Source organism: Zea mays, chromosome 8 (genome assembly GCF_902167145.1).
Source record: "Zea mays cultivar B73 chromosome 8, Zm-B73-REFERENCE-NAM-5.0, whole genome shotgun sequence".
Taxonomy (NCBI): domain Eukaryota; kingdom Viridiplantae; phylum Streptophyta; class Magnoliopsida; order Poales; family Poaceae; genus Zea; species Zea mays.
In genome coordinates this window covers 120,239,740-120,266,932 of record NC_050103.1, presented here as the reverse complement: position 1 = coordinate 120,266,932, position 27,193 = coordinate 120,239,740, and the positions used below count along the sequence as shown (strand labels likewise).

At 44.6% G+C, this 27,193-nt stretch overlaps 2 protein-coding genes and 1 non-coding gene across 3 annotated transcripts; 2 read left to right on the top strand and 1 right to left on the bottom strand.

Moving 5' to 3' along the window:
* Positions 1–1,992: 1,992 nt before the first annotated feature.
* On the top strand, positions 1,993–4,708 carry LOC103635776 (uncharacterized). Its single transcript, XR_004852019.1, has 5 exons — positions 1,993–2,927; positions 3,352–3,427; positions 3,509–3,672; positions 4,179–4,240; positions 4,355–4,708. It is a non-coding gene; the product is annotated as an uncharacterized protein (transcript).
* A 395-nt stretch (positions 4,709–5,103) lies between these two features.
* Positions 5,104–5,722, top strand: LOC100277876 (uncharacterized). Its single transcript, NM_001364265.1, has one exon. It carries the CDS (start codon positions 5,171–5,173, stop codon positions 5,384–5,386), a length of 216 nt encoding a protein of 71 aa, NP_001351194.1. The 5' UTR covers positions 5,104–5,170; the 3' UTR covers positions 5,387–5,722.
* Positions 5,723–5,988: 266 nt separating this feature from the next.
* LOC100278125 (uncharacterized) lies at positions 5,989–26,706 on the bottom strand. Its single transcript, NM_001349967.1, has 18 exons — positions 26,509–26,706; positions 25,272–25,341; positions 24,745–25,209; positions 24,508–24,654; positions 24,286–24,399; positions 23,965–24,023; positions 23,823–23,889; positions 23,657–23,708; positions 23,459–23,551; positions 22,784–22,867; positions 22,252–22,670; positions 22,032–22,093; positions 21,473–21,542; positions 20,800–20,880; positions 20,623–20,724; positions 7,447–7,580; positions 7,036–7,153; positions 5,989–6,603 (listed from the first exon to the last, which is right to left on the bottom strand). Exons 1-18 carry the CDS (start codon positions 26,550–26,552, stop codon positions 6,343–6,345), a joined length of 2,442 nt encoding a protein of 813 aa, NP_001336896.1. The 5' UTR covers positions 26,553–26,706; the 3' UTR covers positions 5,989–6,342.
* Positions 26,707–27,193: the final 487 nt, after the last annotated feature.

Genomic DNA, 27,193 nt, shown 5'->3' with positions numbered 1-27,193 from the left:
TTGTATATTATTCTAAATCATACTAGAGATAGTTATACAAGACATTTATGCTATAGAGTAGTAAGTAGAAGAGTAGTGGACTGTGGATCTATCTTCCATGAGGGGTACAAGTTCTATATATAGAGACGTGATAGCTCTCAGGGGTATATTCGGTATTTGTCCACATAACCCTTCATTAGGGTTTCTTAACACGTCGCTCGTGATGTCCTGGACAGCGACGCGCACCTTCCGCTTACTGTCCGTCATTTCGGGCCTTTCCATCCCAGCCCAATTGAGGAGCCCTGTTTGTTTTAATTGTTTCATTAGAATTGAATTTTATTATAATAATTGTAATTTAGATAAAATTAATTAAGTTAATATATTTATATATTATTCTAAAACATATGAGAGATAGTTATACACTATATTTATGCTATAGAGTAGCAAGTAGAATAGTGTGTTATAAGTTTTGTATTAGAAAAATAACATGTAAATCTATAAAATTAATTTTCATGCATCCCTCGATCCACGAATTTGAGATAGCTAGTCTTATATATAAACTTTAGAAAGTTATGAAATGTTACATTTTAAAAAATAACCTAATACATTAATTAGATTCTTAAAATAATGGGAAACAAACGGTGCGTAGTAATAGTATGATGTAGTACTCGTTGGTGGTATATTACATTACTTGCGATGTGAAGTGAAGCTGAACAGGATCGCTCTAATAATTCGATCCCAGCCCCCTCGCACACATACGTATCCCAGCCCCCGGGTTTGATGAACCTAGACGTGGGATTATATTATTATTAGAGTAGTGGACTGTGGACCTGTGGTGTGTCCCGGCTGTCTCTCTTTCCACAGACAGACCGGAGCTTCTTTCTGCTAGCATCTGCCATATATATATTTTCAGTTAGGTAGTGTAATAATATCAGGCAAATTGCAGGTTAAAGAAAAATGCAGAAGCCAAACACTGTTAAGCCAAACGTTAGTATCTCATTCCTAGCTAGTATTACAAAATAGTAAAAAAAAAAGAACATGACAGAACACATGTGCAACAAAAACATTGGATCACATGGCGAATAGAGACGTACTGTCAGGGCTGCTAGCTGCTCTCGATCGTGATCGTGACATACCGACGGCGGCTAGCCTAGGCCTAGCCATGGGCCGCGGTGTCGCTCCGTGAGCCGGTGCATGCTGCGGAGACTGCAGCTGAGACGACACGACACCTCAAGCAAGCCCTGTGGAGGCTATCGGTCTGCCAGACTGCCTGCCACTCACTCGATCAGGCTCCCGGTCCCAGATAGATACACTGAACTTGTGCCATCTCGCCGACGACGAGATAACCGTACGTCTGTAGCGCGTGCTCCTTAATTAAACACTGATGTCGCCAGCAGCAGGCTTGGCTTCATGTGCTGCTGCAGTACTACATGTCGTTCAGCGACGTCCATCAGAAGTTAACAGCTCCTAGAAACGACGTCTAACAGGGGAGGAAACGTTCAGTTACGTCCACGACTGGCCGTGAGCTGTGACTGTGCGTGCTGATGAACTAACCAGTCTCGCGGTCTGACCGCCGGTCGCATATCGATGCATCTATGACTATTGACTAGCTACAGTTATGTTCCACGTGCGCGCTAATCTAAGTTATTAAAACCTGAAGCCGTTTGGAGCTCTCCCCGCGTTTCGCGGGCACTCGGCCGCGTGCTTGCCGACACGTGCCCGACGACTCGGACCCGAAAAAATACTCATTTTAGCTCTGAGAGGTAACGTGCGTCCGTGCCCTCACACGTCGTCTCTCTCGCCGCGCACCTTGTCTCTGTCCTCTCCCATCCATCTCCCTCCGCACACTCCGCCGCCTCACCTTCTCCCCCTCTCTCTCCCCGCCGCCGTGGTCCCCGCCGCCACGCTGTGGCCCTTCTTCGACGCCGTCTGCTCCGACACCGCCGTCACCTTCGGCTCGCTCGTCGCGCTCCACGAGTACCTTTGAGAATTCGTCGGTTCGTCCTCATCCTCACTCTCCCTTCCCACCTCTCCCTCACACACGTCGTCTCTGCAGTCTGCACGCTGGATCTGCCGCCTCCCTACCACCACGCCTATGCTGACCTCGCCCTCCTCCCCAGCGCGTCCCTACCACCGCCTCCTCCTGATCGCGCACCTGTCACCGCCTCCACCCGACTCTGCCGCTAAGTGGGCGTCCCACCGGGTCGTGTTCGGCACCAAAGCGGCTGGATGGGCTCGGCCCGGACCAGAGCGCCTCCGCCATGGCCGAGGCTCCCGGCCACACCCGGCCGTGCAGGACGGTCTATCTCTGCATCTGAACTGCACTACAACTCTGCATACAGCCGTATCACTACCACCTTCACATATATAATTTTTTTCAAGTTAGATCAACAAATAGCTTCACATTCTACAGCCCCTGTAGGAGTCCTCATACTAAAAATTTTCAGTGAAATTTATAAGTCTCACATATGTGCAATGCTGCATCAGAGTAAGAATTTACTGCAAAAGTCAGTTGTTCGAGGCAAAAAATTGACAGTCTTCATATGTAGTTTTGATCATTGTGAAGAGTATATATTGCAGTCATTGTACCATGGCACGGTCTATAATACAGACAATTATCAAAAGTGGAGAGACTACAAATTAAACCCTTCCACCACATGATAAAGTTAGATTAGTATAGCCCTACAGGAGGCACTATACGGGAACATACCAAAGAACTCACATAAGGACATGATCAAAAGATAGGGTCCGCTGAGGCATTTATGCAAACAGACCTCCGTCTAGCAACGGGAACTCCATAGTTTCATTGCTAAAATCTAGATCATCATACCAGTTATTCTGCAGTCCAGGTAGTACCATTGTATCATTGCACTGGATTAAATCGATGCTATTCAGTCCTATATCCCCGAAGGAGACGCCTTGAAGTTGATAGCCGGACAGTTCATCAGGTAGACAAGTCAAATCAGTGCTGCATAATATACTTGCCTCTTCTGAAGTAAGCAAAATATTTTAGTATAAGACAGGATAATTATCGATCATAAATACATATGCATGCTTATAATATAATTTTAGCTGATAGTAGCGATTGTTTGCAATAGATTTTATCGAAAAACAGACCATTCAGTAGTTATAGATTCTCTAATATGTCAGCCAAATGAACTAAGAATTCTGTCCAGATGAAAATAAAAGATTAAAGATGTTCTCAAAGACAAATAAAATATGTTCGTTGGGTAATTCACTGAAAAGTTTTCTGCTCCCGAAGCCAGCTATGGTGTGACAAAAAATATAGCAAGTAAATAGACTCCACTATGCAGCGCTATAAAATCAGAAGACAAGATGATACGACCCAACATGTAATCTTGTTTGTTGCAGGTCTTTACTATGACTGCAACTTTGAAGTTTGGTATTCATATAATCAATAGGCTCAACAGTATGTCCCTTGTAAATGGTAGGATCAGAGTGCTTCTGCTATGTCATCTTCGACACTTCCTGGTGTTTGCAACAAACAAAGTGCTTCTATGCTGTGCAGTTCTTGTTTCTTACAAGTGGTGATGGTGGTAGTGGTCTGGTCTCTGTGTGAGCATTGGTCTAGAGGATCGTGAAGCTATGCGGCTCTTCTTTCATGTTCAAGATGAAGTTCATGAAGCTTGGATCGAATCTGGATACCTTTAATGATGATGGCAATGAAGTCAGGTGATCGATCGCTTCTTTTAATTTGGCTTTTACCTTGTTTCTTTAATGTTGCCTTTGAATCCTTGTGTTGTTCTTAGAATCTGACTGATTTTTATTTATTTCAATTATAAATGGTATGATCTGACTAAGAAATTCCTAGACGCATTCTCCCTGATTGCTGTTACTGTTGATGGATACTAGATGATTATATAATATGTGGTCAAGTTTTCCTAATAAGCTCAGTTGTGCAGATCGTTTGTTTCTTCTTAGTTAGAGTGAAATTATTTACTTTATGAATAACTAGATCCATATAGGATGCGGTGATGTTATTTAGGATGGAGGGATTCTTATCGCTCTTTGGTGCTTCTCCCTATAATCAGTGCTGAATAACTAGATCCATAGTGCTGATAAATTTTTGGTGCTTCTTCCTATAATCAGTAATAGCATACTAAAAGTACCTTTGAACTAGAAACCTTATGATATTATTTTTCCACAATAAATTCTTGGTGCTACTCCCTGTATATCAGAGGTTATAATCACTCCTGAGCACAACGAAGAAGGGATTTACACGATCAGATTCTACATTCAGGTATTTATTGTTTAAACCATTTGACCGATAAGTTTGAGGCTGCTTCTCATGAAACATTTCCTACAAGCTTTATGAAACATCTGCTGATAAAGCTTTGTTTCTTAACATGTCCAGCGAAGCTTTCTTTCTTAACATGTTGCTATTGTGTCCAGCGAAGATGCAGGCTATCTCCTGCTAATGTTGCTGCCGAAGAAATGAACTTCTTACTTTTATGTAGAGGCAACACTTACTAATATGATGCTCGAATTTGCAATGAATGATGTGTGTGTGTGCTATTTTTGGACCACTGGTATTTAAAACTGACAACCATGAAGTTTTGGTACACATGAATCCCAAGCAATTTGTGTAAAATATGGCTAAACAAAACATTGATGCCTGATTTATGATCCAGCTGATTTTGATGTCAATTTATTATACATGTATATATCTTTACAATAACTTCTTATGTATATGGTTATATTGCAAATACTATTGTCTCTTTACTGTCTCCCGATGGGGCGTCCGAATGGATGCCTCCTCTTCTAGTAAATTAAACTCGCCCGGCCTCTTTCGAGATTCCCATGCATGACATGATTACTGACTAGTGCGTCGATCGCACGTCCACTCCAGAATTAGGCACCGTACTACTACGTGGCCGAGAAGCAGTCAATTAATTTGTTCCTTCAAAGAACGACGGTAAATATAATATATACACCACCCCACCCGACTTTTTTTGGATAAAAAAAATAAACGCACACCAGACCGATGATCGATAGTACGTAATAATAATAATCAACAGCACGCGCGGCACGGCAAATCAGCGACGCATACGCATAGCCTCTCTTCGCCTTTATAAATACTTCGCCACCGTCTCCATCCTCTACACACACGAAAACAGCACCAGAGAGAGAGAGGACGGCAGTCACAGTCAGGCAGTCTGCAGGCACATCCATGGAGTACTACTACGCCTACCAGCACAGCAACAGCAACAGCAGCGGCGGCTTGAGCTCAAAGGAGAAGAGGCCGCCGCTGAAGCGGGGGCAGCTCAAGCGGCAGATCGTGAGGACCATCAGCAACCTCGTGGTGCCGAGGCACGCCGCCGTCGCTGGGTCGAGGGAGAAGGCAGATCGCGGCAGCGGATTCGGCGGAGGACGGAGCTACAACTGATGATGGATCTCTCGGAGAAGGCGTGATCAGAGATACGATTCGCAGCGCCAGGTTTGTGTGTACGTACTACTTGCCGATGCCGATGCAAAAGCAGCACGTAGCGCATCTGTTCTTCTTAGAGCTTAGTAATAGCTTAATTATCCTTGTTTTTCCCCCTGTTGTACAAAACAAAACTTGCAGGCTTTTTTAGATGGTTGATAGAGTTTTGTTACATAAATGTAATGTTAGCTTCATAGCTTGTGTGAGGTCATGTAAAGTTCCTTTTGTATAATACGTACATCTTGCGAAGTGAAAGCTTGTTACGTTTACATTGAAGAGAACGACATGTTTCACAGGGGAAAAACATAAATCAGGGTGGCGGCCACCCTCTCTGCCAAGTCACAGCATTTGTTCTCTTGTGTTTTGTTTCCATGCTGATCTCGATCAATGTTGTTCTGTTAACGTATTTTCCCGGTAATACACAGATAGTGTGGATAAACGGTACAAGACATACCCTATCCGTTTTCACCAACGTCTATATCAGGGTTCAGTGGTGTTATTAACGCCAGCACGGATTTCTTCAATTGAAAGCACGCATAAACTCTAAATGATATGATAATTTACAAGAATAAGGGTGTCATAATTGCCCACAATTCTCATCTTTTTTCTCACAGTTCTTCCAATGCATTTACATTGGGAGGCAGCAACGGATGGGCAACCATATATAACTTGCTCATTTTCTCCTCAAAATTATAAAAAATGGAGAGAAATGACATGTAACCTAGATGTGGTGGCAAAAAGAATTCGGGGAACCACAAAGGGAAAGGGGAGAGGAGGGGGGGACCAGTATCATTTCAAAACTTAGCCACCCTCAGTGCTGTCACCAACTGGCACCGTGTGATCAGATCATAAATACTCTGATATTACTTACGTGGTGGCGAAGATATTTGGGCTGGGAGCATTGTGCTTAATGCTTATCAATCCAATTTTATTTCTTGCATCTGTTCGTGGTGCCCATTCAAATCGTCAGTGACTAGTTGGACCCCTGGCAGGTCGTTGTCTTTCTCAGGTGTCTCTGCTCTCATCTTGACATCTGCTTTGGGTGATTCTGCTCTCTGCTCACTATTTAGATCTAGTGTTTCTCTATGCTTCTCATCATTTGTGTTGGAGGTTTCTACCATTTCATCATTATTTGTAGACTTTGTGTTGGTGGAGTCATCAGCGTTGTTCGGTTTTTCCTGTGAGGAATACATGGGGAAAACAAGTTCAAAAGTGAGTAGAAAGCAAGAGCTTGCTTTTGCATATATAAACCAACAATGAAAAATGATGTGTATGCTAGAAGAACTCGAAGTCACAACAATAACCAGAGGCTGTCACATTGTAAGAAATGAAAATAAGGTGATTTTTGGCCCATGATAGGAAACAGGTGGAATATACACCCTAGAAATTGGTGTAAAACTTATTCATATGACTTCAAGGATATGTGTTCAGACAGAGCTTTACCATTGATGTTAGATAAAATAAGTCAAATGTTTTTTATCTAAAAGGATGGAATTCCATACTGAAAATATTTAACTTGATTTTTTATATAAGCAGTTTTAAGTGGCAATAACAACCACATACATGTTTCTTATGTCTCAGGTTGTTATCTGTCAGTCAGAAGAAATTACCTTGTTCTTATCACGCCAACTCAGGGAAAATGGGCCAAGCAAGTTTTTCCTTCTTGGCTGGAACTCCTGCGATGAATTCTGGCTTGACTGACTAGGGGATGCGTCGAGCATCGATGGTCTACAAGGGGAACAGGTGCAGCAAATATGTCAACATTAGAACGTTTGTGACGATAAAGTGTCAGGAAGCTATGTAATTAAAATCAATCATCATGATGCTACATTATGTCAGTTTTCTGTTGAAAAACATAGGAGGACAAAGCGGCATTAAACAAAGTCAATTGCCAACAGTGAAACGTTAACAATACAAAAATGACCGGTATATTAGCACTGCCTTATTGCTAGTTTTAAGAGCTGTCCATCTCACACTGAGAATTGTGAGAATAGATGTGAGAACAGATAAGACTGAGGTACCTTGGAGAAGGGCAAGGGGACATTGCTTTCTGCTGGCTAGATTGGTACTGCAGTGTAGCCTCCAACATTGTTTCTGCCATTACAGCTCTGTTCTCCATTTGGGCAAGTGAAGCCATAGCTTCCTCGTACTTTTCCTGCATATATGTCATGATCCTGTAAGCGTGGAACAAGCTAGGGAAAAGAAGAGTAAAAACAAGACACATACTAATTTTGATAAAAAAACGATAATAAGCAGTGACAACAGTATAATTGAAGAATAAACCCAGCTCTTGAGTAATACCATATTTCGGTTAGGCGCATAAGGCGGTCGACCCCATTTTTCCCTTTTAGGCGGTAAAGCGTAAGGTGAGGCAACACATTAATTATATAGATAAATATAAAAAACTAGACAAATATTTTTTATAACACTAATTCGAAGTTAATAAGCAAGTTAGCACAATTGTAAGGCCTGGTAGGCCCATTTCGGCCTAGTAGAAGAGAGAAACAGGAAAAAGGAAAAGAAAGAAATCCATAACCAATCGGCCCAACCCAACACAAAAAAAATTAGGGCTAAAACCTCAGCAGTCACCACACAAATATCTCAGCCGCCAGCAGCTCTTGCCCTCCCCCGCAGCTCTCCTTCTCCCTCCCCTGCAGCTCTCCTTCCTCCTCTACTGGCTGGCCCAGGACATGCACCGTGCCCTGCGTGCCGCCTCATCCTCCTACCATTTTCCCAAGGCGTCGCCTGTGGATGCCCCACGCCTAAGGCGATGCCTTATGTGCCTCAGTAAGGCGACAGAGGACGCCTCACCCAGCTGGCACGCCTTACCGCTTAAGCGTCGCTAAGGCGACGCTTAAGCGACACCTTAATAAGCATGAGTAATACAGACATTACTTGAACAATGAAAGAAAAAAGAACAAAACAGGATGCTTTCGTTGTTTAGAGACCTCTTGTTCTAAAGAATATCCTTAATATAATGTGATTGGTGCTACTTGCAAGCAGGGTTCATGCCTGTTTACCCTAAAAAAGCCACTACACGGCAGGCAATCAGTGAAAGACATCCAATCTCATCAAAATAAAGATTGAGCTTCTTAATTTTTGGATCATATCTAAGAAGGAAAAATGCATATATAGCGACAAAAATCATGATCAAAGGTATCATTAAACAGTACTACTTTAAAATAAAATATTTGACCATTTTGACAGATGTTCAACGAGACCCAAATAATTTCTCAACTATCATTGCAAGATTCATTCTGAATAAGTAGTCAAACTGGTTACCTCAGCCAGGTACATTTGTTTCATTTAGTTTGTTTACGAGGAACAGACCCTAGCTAAGGCCAAAATTGTTTCAGCTTTACTGAGAATTTACCAAACGCTAATATTACAGGTGCTGCTTTGATAAGTCTTTTTTATATGTTAACAAACACTTTAAAAATTATCTTCCACTACACTGTGTAACAGACCAAGTGTTCGAACCAGAAATGAGCCGGCGGACTGTCCGGCCTTGAGGCCGGACGGTCCGCGGTCCGGACGGTCCGCGCGTGCGCAGAACAGATTAGGGTTCCGAGTTTTGTGCTACGGTTGTTAGCTATATTCGCGGGATTAGCTCGGAATCAGTTGTGTAAAGGGTCCAGCCCCCCTCCTCTATAAATAGAGAGGTCTACGGCCGATTTGTAATCATCAACAATCGAATCAATACAACTTCTATTCGCATTTATTTCCAGTATAATTAGGAGTAGTTCTAGTCTAGTTCTAGTTTAGCCTCTCAATCCCCAAATTCTTCGCCTCTCTTCGACTCTACGCCGATTAGAGGAGTCTAGGTCGGCCGGCCCGAGCCTAGACAACCCCTAGGATCTCTCCTCCCCGACGGGGTCCCTCCTGGGAGCGAGATCCAGGCGCCGCCGGCGATCTTTCGCCGCCCCTGCACACGCGCGGACCGTCCGGCCCCAGGGCGCGGACCGTCCGGCCGTCAGGCAGGAAACCCTAGCCCCTGCGCCAGGTCGCAGACCGTCCGGCCCCAGGCCGCGGACCGTCCGCGCCTGACCAGAGAGCACCGTCGCCGGTTCTTCTTGAGTATTTGGCGCTCCGAAAAAGCGTCAACATACTTTTTGGCGACTCCGCTGGGGATATACATATCTAAGCTTATCAAATCGGCCCCCAATGGCCGGTTCAAGGGATAGCTCTGATATTTCTCCAAGCAACATCATAGAGCCGACTTGGGAAACCTTGCCGGCTGACGAGCAGCTTCAGTTCGAGGAGCACAAGGAGCGGATGATCCAGGAGGCGAAAGCAAAGTTCTTGGCCAACTTCAAAGTGGACAGGAACAAGGTCGTCCGACATCGGGCGACGGATCCGGCTTCGCTCCAACCCACGCCAGATATCCCCAATGTAAGTAATACCAACGATCTGCAATCTCTTAGAAATTATGTAGAAGATCAGCGTGAACAAATGCAGAACATCATAGGGGCCCTAAATCTGGAAGCCTTTCATAGATGTCCGTTGAACCTCCAAGAACTTGAGCAGATGATCACCGAGGAGAAGGTTTGGCACACCATCAGGTCGCTTCCTTCTGACAAGGCTCCGGGGCCAGATGGGTACACAGGTCGATTTTATAAAAAGGTTTGGCCTATCATCAAAATGGATTTTATGGCAGCCTTGATGAAAGTTTGGCAGGGGGATGCTTCTAGATTATATCTGCTCAACTCAGCCTATGTTACTTTGTTGCCAAAGAAGAGTGAGGCCATTGAGGTGAAGGATTTCAGGCCAATAAGCCTAATTCACAGTTTTGCAAAAATTGTTACCAAGATTTTGGCTAATAGACTTGCTCCTAAGCTCCCTGACTTGGTCTCTGTGAACCAAAGTGCGTTTGTGAAAGGTAGAAGTATACATGATAATTTTGTCATGGTGCAGCAAACAGCCAAGGCTATTTATGGGCAAAAAATGTCTAGAATCTTATTGAAATTGGACATTGGAAAGGCTTTTGACTCGGTCTCTTGGACCTTCCTTTTTGAGGTTCTTAGGCATTTGGGTTTTGGTCCTCTGTGGTGTGGAATAGTCTCAAGGGTCCTGAGTTCTTCCACTACTAGGGTCTTGGTTAATGGAGAGCCTGGAGATATTATTCATCACAGAAGAGGCCTTAGGCAGGGGGATCCCCTGTCCCCTATGCTCTTTATCATTGTTATGGATGTCCTCAACTCGCTGATGCTGAAGGCGCAAGATATGGGTTTGTTGCAACCTCTTCTAAGGCGCGGTAGGGGCCAACGCATTTCCTTATATGCAGACGATGTGGTGCTGTTTTTAAAGCCTGAAATTGATGAGCTCAATTTGCTGAAGGAAATATTAAGGATTTTTGGGGAAGCTACAGGTCTTGTCACAAATATCAACAAATGTAGCATCACACCCATACATTGTAATGAGCAGCAAGTTGTCATGTCCAAGGAGATTTTCCCTTGTAATGTGCAGCAGTTCCCCTGTAGATATTTGGGACTGCCTCTATCGGTAAAGAAGCTTCCAAAGTTTGCTTTTCAAGAGCTTATTGACAAGGTGGCTGACAAATTGCCAGGGTGGAAATCTGCCCTGATCACCAATGCTGGAAGACTGACTTTGGTTAAGGCTGTCCTCACTGCCATTCCTATATACCATCTTCTTGTCCTTTTATGCCCTAAATGGGTTATCAAAGCCATTGACAAGATTCGCAGGGGTTTCCTCTGGAAGGGCAGAAAAGATATCAAGGGAGGCCATTGTGCTGTTGGATGGACAAGGGTGTGTCGTCCGCTTAAGTTCGGCGGCTTGGGTATTCACAACCTGGAAATCCTTGGTTGGGCTCTTAATGTGAGATGGCTCTGGCTCAGAAAAACACAGGTAGAGAGACCATGGACTGAGTTTGACATAAAAGTTCATCCAAATGCTGAAGCTCTCTTTCGGGCCTCGGTTCACTCTTCTGTGGGGGATGGTGCCACAACCCTCTTTTGGATGGATAGATGGATTCAAGGACAATCCATTGCATTTTTTGCCCCTTACCTATTCAGTCGTATTCCGAGTAGGGTCAAGACAGGACGTACGGTGCAGGAGGCTCTTGCTAATAATAGTTGGATTCAGGATATCTCTGGGGGTCTGACTGCTGTTGTCATCAGGGAGTTCCTTCTGGTTTGGGATCTAATTCAGGATGTTCATTTACAGACAGGAGTTCCTGATGTCCACATTTGGGTGCCTTCCGCTTCTGGCCTTTATTCCTCTAAGACGGCTTATAACAGCTTTTGGAACGGTACAACATCCTTTGAGCCGGCTAAAAGAATTTGGAAGAGTTGGGCTCCTCCCAAATGTAAATTCTTCATTTGTCTAGCCTCTCTCAACCGGTGTTGGACGGCTGACAGATTGGCCCGGCGAGGTATGGATCATCATGACAATTGCCTCTTTTGCGATCAACATGAAGAAACAGTCCAGCATATTTTGCTCTCTTGTGTGTTCTCTAGAAACATTTGGTGGCAGGTGTGGTGTAAAGTGGGGATGCAACATCTGGCACCTGGGCCTGAGGACATGATTTTCCAAGATTGGTGGAGCAATGCTGAAGGCCAGGTTCCTAAAGAGAAGAGAAAAGGTTTTAACACGTTGGTAATCCTTGTGGCTTGGTGGCTGTGGAAACATCGAAACACTTGTATCTTCGAGGGAGCTTCCCCGAGCACTAGAGATATCCTGCAGCACATCCATGAAGATGCTACGCTGTGGGGTATGGCCGGGGCTAGAGGGCTTAGGGGCTTATGGCCTTAAGTCTAGGAGGGCCTGCTGTTGTGTCATAGATAAGGGATGAGTGTGTTTCTGTATTTGTGTTTTCGACCTCCGTAAGGAGTCGTCTGTACCCTGGTCTGTTCTCAGACCTTTCTCTTTCTTAATATAACTTACACGCAGCTCTCCTGCGTGTTTCGAGAAAAAAAAAGGTATGCAAAGCGATCTTAAGAAACTAGTGCGTGCATTTGATAAATCTAGTATCACAAATTTTCCTTCGCACGAGGTTGAGTTAGGAGGTAACACGCATAACACATCGGCTACAGGTTGTCACGACCAGTCACAACCCCTTTATGGGATGCCGATGGACACATACCCTGAGCAACCGCAAATCGGCAGCAAATCAGCCGATCTGCACATGCCCGGACCGTCCGCACGTGAGCGCGGACCGTCCGGACCAACAACAGTCGGGCCGATTTTTAATGAGTTACCTAGATATGCGCCCGAACCACCACACACGACACAGAATCTAAACTACCCAGTCGGACCGTCCGCGTACAACAACGGACGGTCCGCACATAATCACGGACGGTCCGGGCCAATGTCCGGACAGTCCGCACATGACCTTTTTGAGGAGGATTGTTACCGGAATCCTCACCCGTCCCAGCAGCACTTCCCATCGCACTATACAATGCATCAACCCATTAATTCAAGATCCAGAGCCCAGGAAAGCTTTCCGGCCCACCCAGGAGGCCGGAAAGAAACGATCAAACCTATGACCCATATAGGGCAAATGAAAATGCACCACGTAACTCAAACCAATGGGGGAAAGACAACATGCTAATATCCAGCCAACCCCACCTATGTTTGACCAGAGAGCCGGTGGTCTTGCACCGGCTGCCATTGATATAGTAAGGGAAGAAATAGCCAGGGCGTTCCGAGATAAGCTCGGAGTAAGCATGGTCCCTGGGGGGCAATCATATCGGAAACCTTATGATAGCCGATTTGATCACCACCCATACCCACAGGGAACCAGGATACCCGAATTCGCAAAATTTTCGGGTGATCAAGGGAAAAACACACGCGAACATATAGGCCAGTTCTTAGCACAATTGGGAGAATTGGCCGACACAGAGGCATTTCGCGTACGTTTATTTTCATTATCGCTAACAGGAACCGCGTTTGCATGGTATGTCACTTTACCTCCTAATTCCATTTCATCATGGGGGGATCTAGAACAAAAATTTCATGATCATTTTTTCTCCGGTGATTATGAATTGGATTTGGTAGATTTAGTGTCATTGCGACAGACAAAAGACGAATCGGTTAATGATTACATCCGGAGATTCCGCGATACAAGAAACCGATGCTTTCAAATTCATTTAGCAGAAAAACAGCTAGTAGGATTAGCCTTTAATGGTCTACGATATTATTTAAAAGAGAGATTAGAAGACATCCAATTTTTTACACTAGCACAGTTACACCAGAGGGCTTTGGCTTGCGAAAGCCGGAGCAAAGAAACTGCTAAAACAATGCGTCACAACGTACATATAGTAGAATGCGACCAAAGTAGCTCAGATGACGAATCAGCAGAAATATATGCTGCTGAAATGGTTTGGCCAAAACAGGCCAAATCTTCGGCTTGTTCCTCCTTGCAGCCGGTTCAAAAGAAACGGCAAGAGGAGGTTAAGTTTACGTTTAATGTTGGTAAGTGTGATAAAATATTTGATGAATTACTCAAAAATGGCAATATTAAAATAAATCACACTGTTCCATCCGCCGACGAGCTAAAACGTCGTGCGTACTGCAAATGACATAACTCATTTTCTCATGCCACTAATGATTGTAATGTATTCCGACGACAGATTCAATCGGCCATTAATAAGGGACGATTGAAATTTCAGGAAATGCAGGTGGATACAGAGCCCTTTCCAATGAACGTGATCGACTTTGAGGGCAAGAAAGTCCTGGTTCGGCCAAACACGGCCGATAAAAGCAAAGGCAAAGAGGCAATCATCGACAATTCTAAAAAGGCCGATGAGGATCATAAAGTTTCTTGCAGAAAAGTGGTAGCCGAGAAGACTCTCGATGGAGGGGAGACCCTAAAGGTGACCATCACAGCCTCCAGTGCTGGGGGGCAAGCGCAGACAGGGAGACAAATGCAGGAACCCGTGCTGCGTATCCCGGACGGTCCGACACGTAGGCGCGGACGGTCCGGGACCCCACCGGACGGTCCGGAGAGCTCCGGCGGACGGTCCGGCCGTACTCAGGACTTACGACGGCCACGTACTTTCAAACCACGACGACCAGAGATAGGTACGTGGAAAACAAATACATTCAAGGCAGCTGGTCGGTTGGTTAAAGCCGGCCCAACTTTTGATCAATTATTGTCTAAATACGTTAAAAAGAAGGCCGGCCCCAGTGACCGGCCAGCAAAGCGACCCCGCTCACCCATGCATGAGCAGCGCCAGGTCAGGCCGATTGGACCACCCCACCAATCGGAAGAAATGAAAGGTCATACTATACAAGTGAGACCTAACATACCTGCATGGACACCTCCACCTCCATATCCACCTATGCCATATCCGTACACATATTTACCTCCGCCATATGTCCCAAATCAAATGTGGGGCATGCCACCATATCCATTTGGGATGCCACAGTACCCCGCCTGGAGGGCACCCCAAACATCTGTTTTCAACAGGTTGACGCCACCAGTACAAGACCGATTGAGCACTGCTCAATCCGGTCACCAAGCACAAACCCAACAGGATTGCCGGACTACTCGGCCTTCAAGGCCGACCAATCCGGCAGGGGGGCATATGCCTGCAGCAACTCAAAAAACAACAAAAGGGGACATCATCAAAATAGGCACCGCAGATGTTGTCATACAGGGAGACAATAAAGGGTCGATGATTTTCGGCGAATCGGCCAACGCAACCGAAAAGGATACGGCTACCATCAAAACAGCCGATCCAAAATACTCCATGCCTCGATGGTGCCCAGCGGGATTGACACGATCCCAAAAGAGAAAATTACAGCGCCTAAGAGCAAAGGAGAGCCAGGAGAAGGAGGCGGAAAAGACATTTAATGACACACATCCATTATACCCGCCACCGCAAAAGAAATGGAGACCGAAGGCCGTTGAGAAAAAACAAACGGCCACAGAAATAGAAAGTCAATCTGCACCAAGCGCGGACCGTCCGGCCCCTACGCGCGGACCGTCCGCCGTTCACCAGGAAGTCTCTGGACAACCTGCACCAGGCGCGGACCGTCCGGCCACCGCACGCGGACCGTCCGCCGTTCACCAGGAAGCCTCCAACGACATGACAACATCAATGGAAGAGGACGACCTGCTGGGAGAAGACCTGGTCGACTACGAGGCTTCTCCAGAACACCCAGGTATGGATGTAAATATTATTACATTTTCTGCCGATTGTACTATTATCGGCGACGATGAACCTGTTGTTGCCCAGTTTGATTTTGGTCCTAAAGAAGCCGCCTTTACTAAACCAAAAGAATCGGTAAATCATTTAAAGCCGCTCTTCGTGCGCGGCCACATTGATGGGATACCGATTGCTAAGATGTTGGTAGATGGAGGGGCGGCTGTAAATCTAATGCCTTATTCATTATACAGAAAATTAGGTAAACAAGATGACGAACTTGTCAAGACCAACATGACCCTCAGCGGTGTTGGAACTGATAGTTCGATCAAAGCCAGGGGAGTCACGTCCGTTGAATTAACCATCGGGACTAAGACCCTTGCTGCTGCATTCTTCGTCGCTGATGTAGAAGGAAATTACAGTTTAATCCTAGGCAGAGATTGGATTCACGCCAATCAATGTATACCTTCTACATTACATCAAATGCTGATACAATGGGTAGGCGATGACATAGAACAAGTACATGCTGATGTATCGGCCTGCATCGCTGTGGCCGATGCCCCTGTACTCTGGACTTATGAGACTGCTACATGTCTCACAGGAGTAGACTTTTCTGATTATCAATTCATAAGTATAGATAAGAAAGGTTTCATTCCTGTAATGCTAGAGTCGATGGAGAATCGGCTAAATCCCAAATAAAGTTAAATGATGAATACACACAAAGTTCATGAGTCTTTGGTCACGGACAGTTCGGCCGCCAAGGCCGGATGGTCTGGTCTTTCACAAAAGAGTTCGGACTTTAAGACCGAACATCCACCACAGCGAAAAGACAGTATTACGGATGATCCGGTCCCCGAGACCGGAAAGTCCGCCATCACACAAAGATCATCTGATTCCTCTGTGGGGGACATGATAGAGGAATTCAGAGATCTTGATAAACTAGGACAGGGGTTTACATCGGCCGATCCTTTGGAGGAGATTGACATAGGAGATGGTAAAACTCCAAGGCCGACTTTTGTAAACAAGACCCTGGAGACCGATTCTAGAAATGAGATGATCGGTCTATTGAAGGAATATTCAGATTGTTTTGCTTGGAATTACACTGAAATGCCTGGACTAAGCCGAGAAATTGTCGAACATCGGCTGCCTATTAAGCCTGGTTTCAGACCTTTCAAGCAGAAAGCTAGAACATTTCGTCCAGATCTTCTCCCACGAATCAAGGACGAAATCCACCGGCTGCTAGAAGCTAATTTTATTAGACCTTGCAGATACGCAGAGTGGGTCTCCAATATTGTGCCGGTGGAGAAGGAGTCAGGTAAGCTTAGAGTATGCATTGATTTTCGTAATTTAAATAAAGCAACTCCTAAAGATGAATATCCCATGCCCATAGCCGACACATTAATCAATAATGCATCAGGAAATAGAATTATTAGCTTCCTTGATGGTAATGCCGGATATAATCAGATTTTCATGGTCGAAGAAGCTGCGTCTAAAACGGCCTTTATATGTCCAGGCTTCATTGGTTTATTTGAATGGGTTGTCATGACATTCGGTCTTAAAAATGCTGGTGCTACTTATCAGAGGGCTATGAATCTGATCTTCCATGAGTTGTTAGGAAACACTGTGGAAGTCTACATTGATGATATGGTAGTCAAATCGGCTGAGTTTAGTTCTCATATAGCTGATTTGCGCAAAGCCTTTGATAAAATGTGTCGGTATGGTTTAAAAATGAACCCACGTAAATGTGCTTTTGGAGTGTCGGCTGGGAAGTTTTTAGGATTTGTCATCCATGAACATGGTATAGAAATAGACCCTGACCGAATCAAGTCTATTTGGAATGTGGGGCCTCCGACGTGTAAGGTCGAAGTGCAGAGGTTTCTCGGCAAGGTGAATTATTTACGAAGGTTTATTTCTAACTTAGCCGGGAAAATTGATGCCTTCACCCCTATCCTTCGGCTTAAGAATGATGCTGAATTCACTTGGGGGGCAGAGCAGCAGGAAGCATTTGATCTCATTAAAAAATACTTGTCTTCGGCTCCCGTGTTAAAAGCACCACAAGTAGGAGCACCATTCAGATTATACATTGCAGCTGAAGACAAGGTTATTGGGGCTGTTCTGACACAAGAAACTGAGGGGAAGGAGCATGTGGTGACATATCTAAGCCGAAGGTTGGTGGATGCTGAAACAAGGTACACTTTTATTGAAAAGTTATGCTTATGCTTGTTTTATGCATGCACCAAATGTAGATGTTATTTACTGTCTAGTCATTGCACTGTTTCTGGTCAAGCCGATGTAATCAAGTACATGTTGCATAACCCAATTATGAGTGGTAGAATTGGTAAGTGGGCTTATGCACTCATAGAATATGACTTGGCTTATGAACCATTGAAATCTATGAAAGGCCAAGTCGTAGCGGATTTTATTGTAGAACATCGGGTTAATGATATTCATGAACTAGACATATCATACCTCACTATTACTCCTTGGACTTTATATTTTGATGGATCGGTTTGCAATGAAGGGCAAGGAATTGGCATTGTGCTTGTTTCACCAAGTAATGTCTCCTTTGACTTCTCTAGCCGATTGAAAACGTTTTGCACTAATAATCAAGCTGAATATGAGGCCCTCCTATTCGGTTTAGAACTGTTAAATGGTATGGGAGTAAAACATGTGAAGGTATTTGGTGATTCTCAGCTGGTTGTCCAACAAGTGTTAGAAGAATATCAATGTCTTGATGGTACTCTAAATAGTTATCTTGAGAAATGTTGGAGCATAATCCATTCTTTTGACGAATTCAGTATTCAGCATATCTCTAGAGTTGAGAATCGTAGAGCTAACAACTTGGCACAAGATGCATCGGGTTATCGGATAAAGAGAGGGAAATTTCACAAAACTGAAAATCTGATAACCAGTGCAGAGCCAAATTCCCAGGTCGCGGACCGTCCGCGTGTTGACGCCGGACCGTCCGAGGTTACCAGAAAGCTTCTCTTAATCGATTCGGCTGACAATGAAGCCGATACAAGTGATTGGAGGACACCTATACTTAATTATTTGCAAAATCCCAATATCAGGACAGATAAGAACATTCGGCGAACAGCTTTTAAGTATGTTTTGATGAGTGATGAACTTTACCGCCGAACGGTTAATGATGTCCTGCTTAAGTGCTTGGGCCCAGATGATGCTATATTAGCCATGGCCGAAGTACATGAAGGAATTTGTGGTACCCATCAATCAGCTCCAAAGATGAAGTGGTTGTTGCGAAGGTCTGGTTTTTATTGGCCTAGTATGACAGCTGATTGTTTCAAGTACTACAAGGGGTGCCAAGTGTGTCGAAAATTCGGCGACCTACAGTTGGTCCCTGCAGCCGAATTACATCCTATCATCAAGCCTTGGCCATTCAGAGGATGGGGATTAGACTTTATTGGAGAAATTCATCCTTCATCATCAAAGGGGCATCAGTTTGTGTTAATTGCCACTGACTATTTCACCAAATGGACTGAAGCCGTTGCTCTAAAGAACATGACGCACAAGGAGGTAATTGAGTTCATAACTGAGCATATTATTCATAGATTCGGCATTCCCCAGACCTTGACTACAGATCAAGGTACTTCTTTTATGTCAAAGGAGGTACGTGAATTTGCTGAATTATACAGAATTAAGCTGCTTAATTCGTCTCCATATTATGCTCAGGCCAATGGACAGGCCGAGTCTAGTAATAGGACGTTGATTAATTTGATAAAGAAGAAGGTATCTGATAATCCTAAACATTGGCATAAGATTTTGTCTGAAGCTTTATGGGCTCATAGAATATCTAAACATAGTGCTACTAAAGTATCTCCTTTTGAGCTTGTCTATGGGCAGGAAGCAGTGTTACCTGTGGAAATAAGTTTGAATGCTGTCAGGTTTGCCAGACAAAATGATCTAACTGCTACTGATTATTATAATTCAATGATGGATAATATTGATGAGGTGACCGACAAGAGGATGATAGCTTTGGGAGCAATAGAAAAGGACAAGATCATGGTAGCCAGGGCCTACAACAAGAAGGTCAAAGCAAAATCATTCCAAGTAGGAGACTTGGTGTGGAAGACCATTCTACCTCTAAGGAATAAAGACCGAAAGTTCGGGAAATGGTCGCCAAGCTGGGAGGGTCCTTATAAAGTGAAACAGATGATGTCTGGTAACGCTTATTTACTACAAACATTACAAGGCAAGGATTTACCTAAGGCTTTGAATGGGCGTTTGCTCAAACAGTACCATCCTAGTATGTGGCAAGATGCCTAAGAAAACCGATGTGATCACATCGAGTTAGTTGCTTTTGGTTCGCCCAGCTCCACCAAAAGGCAGGGGGGCATATGTTCGAACCATAAATGAGCCGGCGGACTGTCCGGCCCTGAGGCCGGACGGTCCGCGGTCCGGACGGTCCACGCCTGTGGGCCGGACGGTCCGCGCGTGCGCAGAACAGATTAGGGTTCCGAGTTTTGTGCTACGGTTGTTAGCTATATTCGCGGGATTAGCTCGGAATCAGTTGTGTAAAGGGTCCAGCCCCCCTCCTCTATAAATAGAGAGGTCTACGGCCGATTTGTAATCATCAACAATCGAATCAATACAACTTCTATTCGCATTTATTTCCAGTATAATTAGGAGTAGTTCTAGTCTAGTTCTAGTTTAGCCTCTCAATCCCCAAATTCTTCGCCTCTCTTCGACTCTACGCCGATTAGAGGAGTCTAGGTCGGCCGGCCCGAGCCTAGACAACCCCTAGGATCTCTCCTCCCCGACGGGGTCCCTCCCGGGAACGAGATCCAGGCGCCGCCGGCGATCTTTCGCCGTCCCTGCACACGCGCGGACCGTCCGGCCCCAGGGCGCGGACCGTCCGGCCGTCAGGCAGGAAACCCTAGCCCCTGCGCCAGGTCGCGGACCGTCCGGCCCCAGGCCGCGGACCGTCCGCGCCTGACCAGAGAGCACCGCCGCCGGTTCTTCTTGAGTATTTGGCGCTCCGAAAAAGCGTCAACACTAAGCGCAACTGAAAATAGCTTATGAATAAAACAAGAGAGCTGATGTTAAAAATGGATCAAGTCATTGATTAACCTGTAGAACATTTGCTGCGTATCTCTGAGCAGCAGCATCCTGCTCAGCTGAGATGCGAGCTTCCTCTGCAATTTTTAGTTCTTGTTCAACACGCATCAGGACCTTAAACAAGACTCCTGGTTAGTGTATATGTCATATAGAAATGCATATAGAAGAATGGACAGAGAGCAACTTTACCTGAAACATTGCTTGCTCCTGCTCCTGCTTGTCTGACAGGGCCTGTCTTAGTTCAGATATTTCTTGTTCAAACTGCTCAACCTGAAAGAAACGAGTGCAAATATGTTCAGTTCCATTGCTCCAAGAACACAAAAGGTCCTTATTTACCAATAAAATGTTTCATAAATTTGCTAAATTATTATTAAAACCCATATAGTAATTTATATTTCATAACTTTTACATCATTTAATATGGTGAAATGTCTATTAATAACAGGTTCACTCTTATGCTGTTATACTCTACGAATACAAGCTAAATATACATACTTGCAGCGAACTAAATAGTACTCCCTATGTTACAGCATAGTAGACCTTTTTGCTCAGGAGTTTCAAAAATAAATGTTCTTATGTACATTAATGAAGGCAAGAGTGCAGGTCTAGCAACATCTCCAACCTCTAGCAATAATTTAATTATTTAATGACGCGAAAGAGGTTTTGTTATAGTAGCATGTAAGTTGATAGGGGCAAGTTCACATGTGTCATCATTTCTCATTAACTTTCCTTTTATTCCTACGCATATGCATGACTGTTGTGGGCTTGAATGAGATATGAAGATAGTAGTACCATGCGATCTAGATTCTGGATATTTCCATAATTGAATGTTTTCTCTGTAAACAATAGGAAAGACTATATACCTTTGCACTTAATTGGCGCCTGTTATCTTGCTTAACCATTTCCATAAGTGCTGTTTCTAGTTCATCAGCTCTGCAAAAGCAAAAGAAAGTAAGAAAAAGGTAAAAGAACAGTTCAACTGAAAAGAAAATATTCAGCTCAAAGGGCATGAACGTGTTGTTTAAAAATATCTCATGTCTAACAGTTTCACAACATAATTAACAACAGCTAGAACTTTACATCAGCAAATAGTTTGCTCGAAATTGCTTCCAAAAACATTCAATTCATTTTCTATATTTCATACAACATATGTGGTCAACCAACTCAGGGATTTTGGATTTATTTCCAGCCTCAATGGTGGATTTATAAGGTAAAAATAGCAGCTTCAATTCATATTACTGCAGAAAACTGATCCCCAGGAAGCACATGAAAATAAAAAAAATATTACCCATATCAATGCATCAATTATAACTTAAGCTGCTGGTAAAATCTGGCAACAAACTCAAAACTGAATCACATGTAAAAACTGTTCCAGCATCTTATGACAATGAGTGGTGGAAACTTGGAAAGGAATAAGCAGACCTGAGAACAGCTGATCTTCTCTCCTCTATGAGTCGGCACAGCTCCAACTTCAGCCAGGCAACCTGTGGTGTTAAAACTAAGCATTGCTACCATGGGATGATAAACCACAGAAAATTCTTGGCTTCATCCAGCACAAGGAAATGAAGATGGCAGTGGCTAAGATCACAATTCTTCAAGAATATAGATAACAGGATGTAGAGACTATGATTGAGAAGGTTACCTGGTCCTTTGGATCAGGCAAAGAATCAATCTCAGAATTCACTATTACACCACCATACTCGTCATCCATGTTTCCCAGATCACTTTCTTGATTGGTATCCCCATCTCCCACATCACTCAACTGGTCTGTTGAATCACTTAAAGAAACCAGCGGTTCAGGGTCACGTTTGAAGTTATACAGTTTTGATGCAAGACCATTGGTATCCGTCCAAACACCTAGACCCTTTGCTCTTTCTTCCATTGCAGATATAACAGGTGGGCGGTGTTTATTACTCAGTTCTTGCAATATTGTTTCATTTACGGATTGGTATCCCATGCGAGCTGTCAAGACAAGCTGGCTGCTGTCAAAAGTGGAACCAGCTAAAGACTGCAAAAGGGTAACTGCATCACCAGCATCTTTTGTAGTCACAAGAGCAGGGCCTGCAATTAACACAAGCATGAGTCTACATACATTCTCAGAAAACTTCTGTGCATCTCGCTACAAATATTCTTTTTTTAAAAAATTGAAATGAAGCAGAAGTATTCCCCGGTACCATAGAACTCCAGTAGCGCAAGAGCTGTCCGGAACAGCATTACTCTGTTTCCATCAAACAAAAGCACATCCCATACACGGAGAACTGAAATGTAAAATTCAGAAGTAAACATGATGTAAAGTTTTGTTAAATATATATGTATGGGATCAATACAAACAAGTTTTGTTGCTTACAAAGAGTTAGTGTGCTTTATATGGTCTCCTGGGTATCCCATAACCACCAATAGTATACAACACAGGCCTAGTTATCTTTCACGCCTTTTAGTGAATACTCACTTTACCCCTTCTCATTCGCTCTCCCAGTCTCTCCTTATAAATACCTATATCAGAATCATCTAGTTTTCTGCTCTTGTACAGTTTACCTTCCTGGTATTCTCAAACAGTTGTTGAGCTTCTCTTTATTTTAATAAATCTTTACAGTGGGCCCTCCCCTGCTGTATTTTTAGTTCAAAAAACATCTAGTTTCCTTTCCTTAAATAGAGCTTCTGATCACTATTTCCCTTGCATGAGATCATGATTGTTCATGTGTCCATTAGAAGCAATGCCGAGTCCAAAATTAGAAAAGTCAATGTCTTTGGTGCAGGTAACCCCATCGCATTAGCTAAACTATATTTATAGAGAATGTTCTGCTACAAGTACTCGGTAATGGAAATAATGTAAAAAAATAAAGTCTAACCACTTTCCCAAGGAAGCACATTCGTGAAGATGGATAAGAACCATGGCCCAGTAACCCATGCAACTTGAAGTCCAAGGTAATCCAGGTGATTTGCTGCGTCAAGAAAGTATGTTAAATCCTAATACTTGGATTTTTTTATTAGGGCACAAAGAGTCACATGCCACCAATATTTCAATTTATTCATGATAGGTTGCTAACCTAATTTAGGGAACTTCTCTCGAACTAACTCCTCTAAAACAAGCTGGTCCACCTGAAGTACAACCAAAATTTAGCATCCGCATGAGAAAGAAATAACTGGGGGCTTCAAGCACCCCTAACATGCAAAACAAACATTACTGAGTGAGAAATAGACAATTCACAAGACCTGTGACTCAATCATTTCTTCAGAAAAGTAGCCATCAAAATAGTCATCCATAATCCCAACCAATGTCCTGTAATATACACCAGCGAAAAAATTAACAGATTATTTAATCCAACAACATGAAATACAGTGTCCTCGGGCATACCAAAACGCATTCTCCTCCGGCATCAATAGAAGCAAGAGACCAGCAAAAAAGTTCATTGCCTACAGCATTCAATAGACAAATCTATGTTGAGAGAAATGTTGGGTTTCTGGGCTAAAATGTTGATAAAACACAGAATATTGATTGAGAAAGACTGCAATTAATTCATATCGTTGGAAGCATTGAATGTTTGGTTTTAGGTTCACTTGTGTGGAGTGAGGTGGTAACTAACTAACTAACTAACTATATATATAATATATAAGCAATCCACTCTGGTAAGATAAAAAGAAATAATGAGGATCAATGTGTTATGGGTATATTTACCTGGCAGTAACCAACTGATGGGTTGTGTTTCGCATAAGCTATAAGCAAGCGTCTCAAAGCATTTCTTCCATCCTCATCTAAAGCAGGATGACCAGGAAAAGTTCTGGGCAAATCCTATGAGGGAAGGTACATATTGGAGTCTATTAGACTTTCCAGCACAGCAGTATATTTTATCCAAAAAATACAAGGTGCTTCCCCGTGAAAATGTACATAAACAGCTACCTTCTCTATTTGTCCAATCCACTTCTCGTGAACACCTTCCGAGGTTCGAGAATCTGAACGTTTGTTATCTAATTCACCCTCTGCTGCCAGATTATCATAATACCCTTCTACCCTACGAGCTCCAGTACCAACAAAAGCTTGCCATAGCTGTCACCAGAAAATCACACAGCTGCTGAATGAACTGAACAAATCGAAAGTAAAAGAAAGAAACAAAATGCTCCAGTGATCAGGCTGCACCTCTCCCCTCAAAGCCATCGGTAGTCCACCATGGACTAGACACTCCAACTCTTCCTTTGAAATGTAATTTTCTTCTTGACTCCTGCTTCCAACATCAGCATTCCCAGTATCGCTCGGCTGCACTTCTTGGCTCGGATCAACCTTATCTACATCATAGAACTCGTCGTCTGAATCCTCTGACAACTTGCCCTCCTCAACTTTCACAGGATGGATTACATCCTTTGCTTGCTGCTTGCTAGCAGAGGATTGCTTCTTCTCGATGCGCAAGCTCATCATCTGCTCGATGTTGCTCAGGGACGGTCTAATTGGCGTCCATATTTCAATCTTTCGTGGTCCAACTACCGTCTTCTCATGCAGTGATTCGGAACCATCATCCTTAGCATTACCACCAGCATCTTGTCCGGATGATTCAGGCTGCCTCTCCAGAAAATTCTTCCACCTGTCAGATCTCTCCTCCTCTTCTTCCTACAAGTGCAGCGTGTCAAGATCATACAATGCAGATAAAAAATCAGGAGTGTGTCTTCTACCTTGTAGATGCCAGCGTACTCCTTGTAACGTTGCAGGTGTTGCGGCCGCACAGCAAAGCCGTATGCATCCCTGATTCAACCATACAGCGTCAGAAAGGAGTAGAGATGGCAATGGGGACCCGATCCCCGATTCCCCGCGGGGAATTCCTCTATTAGGGGACGGGGATGGGGAAATTTCTTCCCCCACGGGGATGTAAACGGGGAAAATTTCTCCCCCGACGGGTAAACGGGGATGGGGATGGGGAAGCATTCCCCATCCTCGTTCCCCGCGGGGACCCGTTAAACTTACATGTGACGATGTTTTCATATAATAGTTAATGATAAAAAATAAATAATTATCTTGCCAAGAGATCACTAGTTGTACAAATGCATTCATTTTAATGTACACATAATGATTTTTACATCTAACAATGTGTATAAGTGAAAATGTTTTACATTAATCACAAATTATAGTATGATCTAATTATAATTTAAGCGGGGACGGGGATCCCCGATGGGGATTTATCCCCGCGGGTAACGGGGATGGGGAAGAAATGTCCCCCGCAAGCGTTCGTGGGGATCCCCGCGGGGAAGTTTTTTCATCGCGGGGACGGGGATGGGGAGCCAAAACCCGATGGGGAATTCCCCGTTGCCATCTCTAGAAAGGAGTGTTCCAACTAAAATGCAGCTACCTAGCGCTTGAAACTCGAGGGTCCTACATGCGCATCCCTCCCAGATTCAAAACAGCGAGAGCTACTTCGCTATAGCTAGTCATATTCACTCCGGATTTGATGAGTACACGACATAATTCCAGAAGCCGCTGTCCCGCCAAAACGAAACCTAAAAACCGCCCGTCCTAGTGCAGGAAACGGCCACAGAAACTCCAGATCTTTTCGAAAAGACAAACGGCAGAGCACTGCAGAGCTCCCGATTCGGGCAGTTCCACCAAGTAAATCACACGAAGCTGAACGCCTACCCTTTCTCCGATTCGCGGAGGGGACCAGATTCCCAGCGGGCGCGTGCAAGCGCGCGGAATTTCCCGCCGCATTTCCAGGGGAAAAAACCGGCAAGAGAAATCCCAGCGCCGCAACTGGCCGAGATCCCCGGGAAGCGAACACAAGTACTCGTGCGTCAAAACCCGCGGACGCGGAGCGGGAACCTCCGCAGCGGAGCAAGTGGGGAGGAGCCCGAACCCGTCGGAAGCTACCGAAACGCGACGAGAGCGGGGTGGCCGGCCGGGTGGGTGACGGGAACGCACCGCTTGTGCTCGAAGGCGATGAACGGGAGGCTCTTGGGCTTCATCCTCCTCCTCGCGACCCCGGCGCGGCGGCGGGATTAGCTAGAGTACGGCGTGGCGGTGGCGCTTTGATCTGGTCTCCTCCGGCTGGACTGGGCTGGGCGTGCGCTGCGCGGGGCGCAGGGGGAGGGCGGAGTAGGAGAGTGTCCGTATCTGCGTTGTGTGGGGGACCTGGGGGTTCGAGGAGAAATGGGGATGACCACCCTCGTGGGTCGCGCCGCGCGGTCTTTTCCTGGTTGACACGGAGAAGTGAAGGAAGGTACGGGGCCCAGTTGCCAGTCGCAGTGTGCGGTGTGGTGTACGCAGTGCGGGTTCCGTGACTTGTGTCCTCCGCGAGACCGAGATCCCGATCCTCCGTGCGCGGCGTGATGGTGCCACCTCGTGTTGTTTCATCCCGGGCCTTCCGGCGGTTGGGCCGTCGCCAGTCCGGTGCCCAGTGTCTTTGCTGAGGATTTTCTTTTTGTCTCCGTGAATGCAACCGACGGCACCTACAGCAAGTTCCCTTCTTGCTGACAAAATAGTTGTTGATAGGCATACCAGAGCTAAAAAGCCAAGCTATATTTCATGGTTCACGGTACAAATTTGAACCTAACTTGTTTGGTTCAACTTTTTTCTGACCAGCTTTTCCGAGAATCTAGCTGTAGGG

What these genes read in the sequence shown, in the direction of transcription:
- LOC100277876 (NM_001364265.1), top strand. Translation starts at nt 5,171, where the DNA reads ATGGAGTACTACTACGCCTACCAGCACAGCAACAGCAACAGCAGCGGC.
- LOC100278125 (NM_001349967.1), bottom strand. Translation starts at nt 26,552, where the DNA reads ATGAAGCCCAAGAGCCTCCCGTTCATCGCCTTCGAGCACAAGCG. An exon ending in TGTGCTTCCTTGGGAAAGTG is followed by an intron (nt 22,868 to 23,458) that starts GTTAGACTTTAT and finishes TTTACATTTCAG; the next exon opens with TTCTCCGTGTATGGGATGTG. An exon ending in AGGAGCAAGCAATGTTTCAG is followed by an intron (nt 20,725 to 20,799) that starts GTAAAGTTGCTC and finishes GTCTTGTTTAAG; the next exon opens with GTCCTGATGCGTGTTGAACA.